Source organism: Physeter macrocephalus, chromosome 21 (genome assembly GCF_002837175.3).
Source record: "Physeter macrocephalus isolate SW-GA chromosome 21, ASM283717v5, whole genome shotgun sequence".
Taxonomy (NCBI): Eukaryota; Metazoa; Chordata; class Mammalia; order Artiodactyla; family Physeteridae; genus Physeter; species Physeter macrocephalus.
In genome coordinates this window covers 93,351,338-93,362,584 of record NC_041234.1, presented here as the reverse complement: position 1 = coordinate 93,362,584, position 11,247 = coordinate 93,351,338, and the positions used below count along the sequence as shown (strand labels likewise).

General features: G+C 44.2%; 1 protein-coding gene across 4 annotated transcripts in view; it reads left to right on the top strand.

Annotated features, from left to right (window-relative positions):
- Positions 1–11,247, top strand: part of LOC102974379 (uncharacterized) — a 28,176-nt gene that overhangs the window by 9,805 nt on the left and 7,124 nt on the right. The window contains exons 2-7 of one of the 4 annotated variants that reach the window (XR_008616344.1): positions 2,439–2,508; positions 2,690–2,827; positions 5,560–5,625; positions 5,930–5,972; positions 9,102–9,214; positions 10,505–11,218. Coding sequence is in view for 1 of the 4 variants with exons in the window: in XM_024128105.3 (XP_023983873.1) it covers positions 2,439–2,508; positions 2,690–2,827; positions 5,560–5,625; positions 5,930–5,947 (292 nt within the window). In the remaining 3 variants the exon portion in view is untranslated. Of the gene's footprint in view, positions 1–19; positions 1,094–2,438; positions 2,509–2,689; positions 2,828–5,559; positions 5,626–5,929; positions 5,973–9,101; positions 9,215–10,504; positions 11,219–11,247 lie in introns of those variants that run through there. The other 3 variants (XR_008616346.1, XR_008616345.1, XM_024128105.3) reach the window with 3 other exon arrangements.

Sequence of the window (11,247 nt, the reverse complement as noted above, 5' to 3'; positions counted from 1 at the left end):
TTCTTGATCTTTGCCTCCATTCTTTTTCCAAGGTCCTGGATCATCTTCACTCTCATTATTCTGAATTCTTTTTCTGGAAGGTTGCGTATCTCCACTTCATTTAGTTATTTTTCTGGGGTTTTATCTTGTTCCATCATCTGGTACATAGCCCTCTGCCTTTTCATCTTGTCTCTCTGTGAATGTGGTTTTTGTTCCACAGGCTGCAGGATTGTAGTTCTTCTTGCCTCTGCTGTCTTCCCTCTGGTGGATGCGGCTATGTAAGAGGCTTATGGAAGTTTCCTGATGGGAGGGACTGGTGGTGGGTAGAGCTGGCTGTTGCTTGGTGGGCAGAGCTCAGTAAAACTTTAATCAGCTTGTCTGCTGATGGGTGGGGCTGGGTTCCCTCCCTGTTGGTTGTTTGGCCTGAGGCAACCCAACACTGGAGCCTACACAGGCTCTTTGGTGGTGCTAATGGCGGACTCTGGGAGGGCTCACACCAAGGAGGACTTCCCAGAACTTCTGCTGCCAGTGTCCTTGTACCTGTGGTGAGCCACAGCTGCCCCCCGCCTCTGCAGGAGACCCTCCAACACTAGCAGGTAGGTCTGGTTCAGTCTCCTACGGGATCACTCCTCCTTCCCCTGGGTCGTGATGTGCACACTACTTTGTGTGTGCCCTCCAAGAGTGGAGTCTCTGTTTCCCCCAGTCCTCTCAAAGTCCTGCAATCAAATCCCGCTAGCCTTCAAAGTCTGATTCTCTAGGAATTCCTCCTCCCGTTGCCGGACCCCCAGGTTGGGAAGCCTGACGTGGGGCTCAGAACCTTCACTCCAGTGGGTGGACTTCTGTGGTATAAGCATTCTCCAGTTGTGAGTCACCTACCTAGCAGTTATGGGATTTGATTTTATCGTGATTGCACCCCTCCTACCGTCTCATTGTGGCTTCTCCTTTGTCTTTGGATGTGGGGTATCTTTTTTGGTGAGTTCCAGTGTCTTCCTGTCGATGATTGTTCAGCAGTTAGTTGTGATTCCAGTGCTCTCACAAGAGGGAGTGAGAGCACGTCCTTCCGCTCTGCCATCTTGAACCGATCCTCGATCTTGGATTTCTAACCTCCAGAACGGTGAGAAAATAAATTTCTTTTGTTTAAGCCACCCAGGCTCTGGCATTTTGTTATGGCAGCCCTAGATGACTAATATAATCCTGAACCACAGTAAGTCTTTTAAAAATGTATTTTAAAAATATGTTATAACATTTATTAGATCCAGTGCCTATTTTAATTTTTTTAAATTAAGTGAGGAACTTTAAGTGCATCTCACATATTTCTTCTTTCTTGTGATTTATCCTTTTATATCCCTTAAGTTTTAAAAATATGGAACATACCTAAGACTTAAAACATGTTGCCAGTGGATTTTAGCATGCTAATTCTTCTTTTTAAATTATACTGCATGGGGTGCTAATTTCCTATTCATAGAAGGGTTCAGTGTTAAAACAAATAATGTATTTATGTTATTTTGAATTATTTTTTTCTTCAACTAACCCAATAACAGATTGCATGCCAGATTTTAGCATTACAAAGCGATTTTAAAGATGAATATGCCAGTATGGTTTTGTTTAGTTAATTTTCCTATATATAACACTATCTGAAGGCTTAATGCTTCTTCTTTTTCCTTGTTTCTTTTCTCTTTGGTGCTGTTCATTAGCTGCTGCTTCCCTCTCCTCTATTTCCGTGTCTACTTTAGGTTGAGTTGAGACAATGTGCTTCACAGATAAAGTTCTAATTTGTGACTAGTTGATAAAGCATTATTATTAGAAACTTGTACTTACAGATATCCTTATAAGAACCTGAAATCAGAGAATTAGAGTTGGAAGGCACCCTAAAAATAATTTTCTAGGCAATACCTAAATTATTCCAGATGTGATATTAAGAGGAAAAGACTCTGTGATATGGAAATTCCCTTTTTAAGCTATTGTAGAATGTTAATAATACTCATTTTCAGAATTCTCTTACAACAGGATGAAATCTCTATACTGTAGTGTGTTAGGATCTTGCTCTGGGGAGACAGAACAGTTTCTACCGTACCGTATGTCTGTTCCACATGTAGAATGAAATTATGAAGTCTTCCCTCAGCCTTCTTATCTCCAGTTTCTTTCATTTTTCCTTATGGTTCCTATTTCCCTGCATTTGCCCTGTGGTTTCTTCTGAAAATATAAATCCTTCATGCTGCTTTCAGTGTGAATAGCATTTTGTCAACTCGAAAGCATTATGCAAATGTAAATGATTATTCTGTTATTATGAAGGTGGTTGGCCGATAAGCTGTACTGTTACAAAAGCAGTCAGGTGCTGGCTTTGAATGGTTCTTGGACAATCAATTTGTTACTGAAAATTTTTAAGTGTATATTTTTATACTCTGTGGTACATATTTTATCACTTTTCTGATTCTTACTACAGTTTTCTTTAAATTCAGCTCTGATGAACATACACCAGTAGAGGACAAGAGCCAAAGAAAAGCACCACTTCAGCTTCTACTTCAGAAGGTATTTTTAAAATATAGGACTTTTTAATTGAGAAGTTTAAAAAATACGTTTATAAATAGTTGAAAATTAGACTTTACTCAAATTGCCTGTCATCAATTCCTTTTCAGTATTTTTAATACAGTAAAATTGATGCTCAGAAATACTTCTTTAGAAGTTAGTTTTTTATTTGTATTTTATGTAGAAGAAAAGAAGAAGGAGAAGTCTAGTCATTCAAAAGAAAGATCCAAGAAAAGGAGGAAGAAAAAATCATGTAAAAGAAAACACAAGAAGTATTCTGACGATAGTGACAGTGACTCTGATTCTGAAACAGACTCCAGTGGTAAGAAAGCCAACATCCTTCTGTGAGCCTTGCTTCAAAACTAGTTGTACTTCTTGAAAGCTGATTTTAGAAGAAGGTTCTTAAAAACAATAACAGCCAAGAGTTTTGAACACTCACTGACTTTGTGTTGGGTACCCCGCTAAGTGCTTGATATGCATTATTTCTATTTAATCCACACAGTCACTGTAGGACACATCTTAGAGATGGAGAAATGGAGGCCCAGAGCAGGTTATAAGTGATACAGCCACTATGGAGAATAGTATGGAGGTTCTTTAAAAAACTACAAATAGAACTACCATACGACCCTAAAGAAGATGTGGCACATATATACAATGGAATATTACTCAGACATAAAAAGAAACAAAATTGAGTTATCTGTAGTGATGTGGATGGAACTAGAGTCTGTCATACAGAGCGAAGTAAGTCAGAAAGAGAAAAACAAATACCGTATGCTAACACATATATATGGAATCTTAAAAAACCAAAAAACAAAAAAATGGTCAGAAGAACCTAGGGGCAAGACAGGAATAAAGATGCAGACCTACTAGAGAATGGACTTGAGGATATGGGGAGGGGGAAGGGTAAGCTGTGACAAAGTGAGAGAGTGGCATGGACATATATACACTACCAAACGTAAAATAGATAGCTAGTGGGAAGCAGCCGCATAGCACAGGGAGATCAGCTCGGTGCTTTGTGACCACCTAGAGGGGTGGGATAGGGAGGGAGATGCAAGAGGGAAGAGATATGGGAACATATGTAAATGTATAACTGACTCACTTTGTTATAAAGCAGAAACTAACACGCCATTGTAAAGCAATTATACTCGAATAAAGATGTTAAAAAAAAAAGTACTGCACCCAAGGCCACACAGTTGGGATTCAAACCTAAGCCGTGTGACTCCAGATTGGTTGCGTGTAGCTGTACAAGGCATGTGGCACCGAACCAAGTTGGGGTTAGTCTGTGAGACGTGTGGTGCCAAACCAAACCACGGGGGGCTGCCTCAGCCCAGTGGAGTGGCTCTTTTGTGAGATTCTCACACTCAGTGGGCACCTTTGTGCAATTTTCTAAAAGGTACACCATAGGGGACTCCCTCAGGCCAGCAGCTGATTTATGTATCACACTTCCTGTGGGGCGGCACATCACAAAAAAGTCACCTTTTTGTGCCCTCTCCTGGCTGATGACTGACAGAGGGTGCCTCCTCTGGGGACATGTTACACTAAGGCACCCCTTCCTCTGATGTCACCTGGGTTTCCTGGCCCTCACTGTCACCTTTCTTCCTCATTGCTGGAAGGCTGAGCTTTCTTGAAGCGCAAATCTGAGCATGGAGGTCCCTCCTTAAAATCCTTCCGCAGTTCTCCATGGCCTTCAGGGTAAAGTCAGATCCCGATTGATCTCTCGCATCACACGTACCCTGTGGCTCTCCTGCAGCGTCCTCTTTGGCCTAAGGATGACCTTCCATCTCCTTGATACTGCACGTCCTTTCTCTTGACTCTGTCGCTTGATACAGAGAGTCCATCTGCTGACAATACCGGTCTCTCCCTGCATGCGGCTTGGCTTACTCATTGCTATGATGGGCATGCATTACTTTTGTAATGAACCTCATTTTAAAAGGAACTAGCTTATGGGCTTCCCTGGTGGTGCAGTGGTTGAGAGTCTGCCTGCAGATGCAGGGGACACGGGTTCGTGCCATGGGCATGCATTACTTTTGTAATGAAACTGATTTTAAAAAGAACTAGCTTAAGAGTCACCTTTTCCTGGTCAACCGTTCCTCAACCACTTATCCCCAAATCAGCCTGATTTTGAGACTCCTCTGTATGCCCAGAGCACCCCATGCTTCCCTCTCACTCAGATTCTACTTGCCTCTTTCCCTGTGTCTCCTCCACTAGAATGAGCTCCTGGAAAGCAAACCCCCAAACACACACCTCATGAAAATACTCAAACATTGAGAAAAGTAAAGGGAGTAGTAGTATTAATGCCATGTACAGTACTTGTCACTCAGGTTTAACATTTGTTAGCATTTTGACATACTTGCTTCAGATAGGGATTTTTTTGTTGAGATAGTCAAGGTAAAATACACTAAATACTTCTGTATGCAACGCTTTGAAAAAGGACATTTTCCTACTTAACTACAATACCATTATCTCACCCAGTAAGTGAATAATTCCCTATATCATCTAATACCTAGTGTGACTTTAATTTCTATGCTTCCAGTGCCTAGCACGGTTCGTGACATAAGTGTTTGAATGAGTGAATTTCTCTGATATAACAAATGGGACAGCAAAAGCATATTTATCTGGTCAAAGGTATTAACATGGGGACTTCCCTGGTGGCACAGTGGTTAGGAGTCTGCCTGCCAATACAGGGGATTTGGGTTTGAGCCCTGGTCCAGGAAGGTCCCATATGCCACAGAGCAACTAAGCCCATGCGCCACAACTACTGGGCCTGTGCTCTAGAGCCCTCGAACCACAACTACTGAGCCCACGTACCACGACTACGGAAGCCTGCACGCCTAGAGCCTGTGCTCCGCAACGAGAGAAGCCACTGCAATGAGAAGCCCGTGTGCCACAACAAAGAGTAGCCCCCACGCGCCGCAACTAGAGAAAGCCCGCACGCAGCAACGAAGACCGAACACAACCATAAATAAATAAATAAATAAATAATAAATTTATTAAAAAGTATTAATGTTTAGAGGTAAACTTTTTTTTTCAATTTTAATGTGTTTTAATTTTCAGATGAAGATACAAAGGAAAGCAAAAAAAAAGCCCAGCAAAAGAAAAAGAAGAAACACAGATGATCAGGTTTTTTTCTTTAATTTTTATTATGGAAAAGGTCAAATATATATACAAGTATAGAGAATAGTGTAATGATCTCCCATGTACATATCACCAACTTGAACAATTATCAACTTGTGGGAAGTTGCCACCACCTCCCAATTATTTTGAAACAAATCCCAGATATCATTTCATTTATAAACAATTCAGCATGTTTCTCTAAAAGACATTCTTTCTTTTTTAAACATAACCACATTACCATTACCATGCTTAAAATTTTAACAGTAATTCCTCAGTTCTTATCACACTTCATTTTTATTTTGTTTTCTAGCCTGGCAGTTTCACATGAGGAAGACAGCATGAAGAAAGCCAAGGTCTGACCACTTCTTTTTAGTGATCCATTAATCTGGAATATTAATCAGGGCCTCCCTCTTGCTTCCAGCAGCAGTAAACCAAAATGTTCCCTTTTAGTGTTTAATCGTCAGATCTAGGGTCCTTTCAAGGACGCTGAATGAGACAAAATACATTTGAAGGCATAATTGTCACTTCTGAGCCAGGGAAGACACAACAATATGGCTCCTGTGGTGGGGGGAGGGGTGAAAAGGGAGAAGAGCCTCTTTCTGGCCTCGATGGAGGCTCCTCTTGTGTTCCCTTTGAAGCATCAGTTCCTTTGGGCCAGAATGGTTTGTTCCCCTATATCCTTCACAAAAAGGGAGGGTAGTGAACAGAATCTGGAGCATCTAGAACAAAACTAGGTGAATATTTGGATGCTACCTTCCCATAAAGCCCTATGAATAGTAATTTCTTAGGAAGGTTCCTGTAGAGTCCAGGCTTGTGCCTGAGCTCCTCATCATGAATGGAGCTCGGCACCATTTTGCAGCACACTGTTCTCTCACTAGGGACTTCCCACCTCATCTTACATGTGTATGTATCTGAGAAGTGCAGGGTCTAGTGATACTGCTTAGGGACGTCACCTCATGAAAAGAGACCTTCTTGACATTCCTTAGCAATTCTTATCCATATAATACTAACCCCATTTGGCACATAAAAACAAGTATACAAGAGAATTCACATCTTTACTGAAAATACAAAAAATATGCCCTATTAAAAATGCACTGTTGGGCTTCCCTGGTGGCGCAGTGGTTGCGCGTCCGCCTGCCGATGCAGGGGACCCGGGTTCGCGTCCCGGTCTGGGAGGATCCCACATGCCGCGGAGCGGCTGGGCCCGTGAGCCATGGCCGGTGGGCCTGCGCGTCCGGAGCCTGTGCTCCGCAACGGGAGAGGCCGCAGCAGAGGGAGGCCTGCATACCACAAAAAAAAAAAAAAAAAAAAAAAAAATGCACTGTTTTCATTTATTCAATTCATTTATCAGGCATTTGGTGAACTGCTCTTGAGGTGCTATGAAAAATTTCTGGGAAAAAATACTTTGGAAAAACTCATAGAAAACATGTCTTACAAGATAGGGACTAGAAAATGAACACTGATGACAGGGACCCCTGCCAGGCCAAGCAAAGCTAAGCCAAAGGAAGGCACAGGTGGAGGAGGCAAGGGCAGACAAGGCAAGGATGGCATGGGTGGCCCAGGTATTTGGGGCTGCAGTGGCACCAGAGGAACCCAGCTCCAGTTGGGCTCCAGAATAAATATGGCATTATAGGGTCCATCCAGGATTATGATGACAGGGTGACCCATGGCCACGGGGGATGTATTTCTGAGAATTAAACCCCTCTGATATCTCCAACACTTGGCCCTCCCATTCTTAAACCAAAACTTCAATCAGAGGGAAAAAAGGGATTGGTTTAGTATATTGAACAGTTAATGTCTTAATAGAAAAACACAACATGCAAATCTATATGCTATTGATGAAATGGAAGAAACTATTTCATTATTGCTCAAATATCTTAGGAAAGTTAATACTGCACCCCTCCCTTCAGCCCACCCTTAGTGATCGTAGTCTATACCTGCCAAGCTCTGGTCTAGGCTTATTGCTATGTTCCTGTCCTCCCACTTTTAGTATTCTTTAACTATTTTCCATGTCCTACATGCAAACCAGCTAGTGAATTGCACTGCGTCCTTGCTGTTAATGCTTTGCCTGGTAACAGGGTAAAGACATGTTAGTGTTCTGACAGCAGTCCAGCTGCCCTGCCCCTCCTCACTAGGGACAGTGTCACCCTGGTGATGGGGGGAGCTGAGCATGGTAAAAACTCAACCCCTTTCAAAGTCATACTGAGGGAAGCAGCCCCTATTTTAAAACCCCATCTTCAGTCTGAAGTAAATAATTAATAGGAAGGAACATGTTGGATTTTTAGACAGAAGGCTTCCTTCAAGGATGACTAAGGGGTCATTCACCCTCTGAAACATCTTGAGAGTTAGAAAGGTGGTCTGGCAAGGGGGCCCAGGGGGTTTTGACTTGTCTCACTGGGACGTGAGAGTTGCTGAAGATCTGGTCACTGCCTTGATATCTTAGTCTTTAATGCTAAGGAAAGTTCAACCTAACTAGGTTCAACTCCATTCAAACCCAGTTTCTTCCCAGCCAATAATTTGGAGGGAAAGAGGCAGACCACTGTCAATTCTGCATGTGCCAACCTGCCCCCACTCTCCAGTCTTCATGGGCTCAGGACACTGTCAGCTAACCCGGTTCTACCTCCAGGTTCAGGATTCTGGATGGAAGGTGATGTTGCCAGAGTAGGTCCTGCCAGCCCTACTCCTCAACTAGGAGATCCCAACACCAACAAGAGTTCTAAGGCAGGAGAGTGGAACTAGGCATTTTAGAACAAGGTCAACAACAGTGTGGCACCCCTGTGTTCACTGCAGCATTATTTGCGATAGTCAGATAAGGAAACAACCTAATTGTCTATCCACGGATGAATGGATAAAGAAAATGTGTATACAGGCACATCTCAGAGATAATGTCAGTGTGGTTCCACACCACTGCAACAAAGCGAATATCGCAATAAAGTGAGCCACACGGATTTTTTGTTTCCTAATACATGTAAAAGTTATTTTTACACTATACTGTAGTCTATTAAAGTATGCAATAGCATTATGTCTTAAGAAACAACATAAGGGCTTCCCTGGTGGCCCAGTGGTTAAGAACCCGCCTGCCAACGCAGAGGACATGGGTTCGAGCCTTGGTTTGGGAAGATCCCACATGCCACGGAGCAACTACGCCTGTGTGCCACAACTACTGAGCCTGCACTCTACAGCCCACGTGCCACAACTGCTGACACTGTGAGCCACAAATACTAAAGCGCGCATACCTAGAGCCCATGCACCGCAACGAGAAGCCACCACAACGAGAAACCCGCGCAACAAAGAGTAGCCCCCGCTCGTTGCAACTAGAGAAAGCCTGCACACAGCAACGAAGACCCAACGCAGCCAAAAATAAATAAATAAATATTTTTTTTAAAAAAAACCACAACGTAAATACCTTAAAAATACTTTATTGGTGAGGAGCTTCAAGATGGCGGAAGAGTAAGATGCAGATATCACCTTCCTCCCCACAGATACATGAGAAATACATCTACATGTGGAACAACTCCTACAGAACACCTGCTGAACGCTGGCAGAAGACCTCAGACCTCCCTCCCAAAAGGCAAGAAACTCCCCACGTACCTGGGTAGGGCAAAAGAAAAAACAGAGACAAAAGAATAGGGACGGGACCTGCACCAGTGGGAGGAAGGTGTGAAGGAGGAGAGGTTTCCACACACTAGGAAGCCCCTTTGTGGGCGGAGACTGCAGGTGGCTGAGGGGGGAAGCTTCGGAGCCACGGAGGAGAGCGCAGCAACGGGTGCGGAGGGCAAAGCGGAGAGGTTCCCTCACAGAGGACCGGTGCCGACCAGCACTCACCAGCCCAAGAGGCTTGTCTGCTCACCCGCTGGGGCAGGCGGAGGGCTGGGAGCTGAGGCTCGGGCTTCGGAGGTCAGATCCCAGGGAGAGGAATGGGGTTGGCTGCGTGAACACAGCCTGAAGGGGGCTAGTGCGCCACAGCTAGCCGGGAGGGAGTCCGGGAAAAAGTCTGGAGCTGCCGAAGAGGCAAGAGACTTTTTCTTGCCCCTTTGTTTCCTGGTACACGAGGAGAGGGGATTAAGAGCGCAGCTTAAAGGAGGTCCAGAGACGGGCGCAAGCCACGGCTATCAGTGCGGACCCCAGAGATGGGCATGAGACGCTAGGGCTGCTGCTGCAACCACCAAGAAGCCTGTGTGCAAGCATAGGTCACTATCCACACCGCCCCTCCCTGGAGCCTGTGGAGCCCGCCACTGCCCGGGTCCCATGATCCAGGGACAACTTCCCCGGGAGAACACATGGCGTGCCTCAGGCTGGTGCAACGTCATGCTGGCCTCTGCCACCGCAGGCTCACCCCGCATCTGTACCCCTCCCTTCCCCTGGCCTGAGAGAGCCAGAGCCCCTGAATCAGCTGCTCCTTTAAGCCCATTCTGTCAGCGAAGAACAGACACCCTTAGGTGACCTACATGCAGAGGCGGGTCCAAATCCACAGCTGAACCCCAGAAGCTGTGCGAATAAAGAAGAGAAAGGCAAATCTCTACCAGCAGCCTCAGGAGCAGCGGATTAAATCTCCACAATCAACTTGATGTACCCTGCATCTGTGGAATACCTGAATAGACAACGAATCATCCCAAATTGAGGAGGTGGACTTTGGGAGCGACAATATATATATATATTTTTCACTTTTTCTCTTTTTGTGAGTGTGTATGTATATGCTTCTGTGTGTGATTTAGTCTGTATAGCTTTGCTTTTACCATTTGTCCTACGGTTCTCTCTGTCCGTTTTTTTTATTTTATTCAGAAAAATTTTTTCTTAATAATTAGTTTTTATTTTAATAACATTATTTTATTTTACTTTATTTTATTTTATTTTATCTTCTTTCTTTCCTCCCTTTTATTCTGAGCTGTGTGGAGGACAGGCTCTTGGTGATCCAGCCAGGCCTCAGGTCTGTGCCACTGAAGTGGGAGAGCCACGTTCAGGACACTGGTCCACAAGAGACCTCCCAGCTCCACATAATATCAAAGAGCGAAAATCTCCCAGAGATCTCCATCTCAACGCCAAGACCCAGCTCCACTCAATGACCGGCAAGGTACAGTGCTGGACACCCAGTGCCAAACAACTAGCAAGACAGGAAAACAACCCCATCCATTAGCACAGAGGCTTCCTAAAATCATAATAAGCCCACAGACACCCCAAAACACACCACCAGACGTGGACCTGCCCACCAGAAAGACAAGATCCAGCCTCATCCACCAAAACAGGTACTAGTCCCCTCCACCAGGAAGCCTACACAACCCACTGAAGCAACCTTAGCCACTGGGGACAGACACGAAAAACAACGGGAACTACCAACCTGCAGCCTGTGAAAAGGAGACCCCAAACACAGTAAGTTAATCAAAATGAGAAGACAGAGAAGCACACAGCAGATGAAGGAGCAAGGCAAAACCCCACCAGACCTAACAAATGAAGAGGAAATAGGCAGTATACCTGAAAAAGAATTCAGAATAATGATAGTAAAGATGATCCAAACCCTTGCAAATAGAATGGAGAAAATACAAGAAACGTTTAACAGGGACTTAAAAGACCTACAGAGCAAACAAACAGTGATGAACAACACAATAAATGAAATTAAAAATTCTCTAGAAG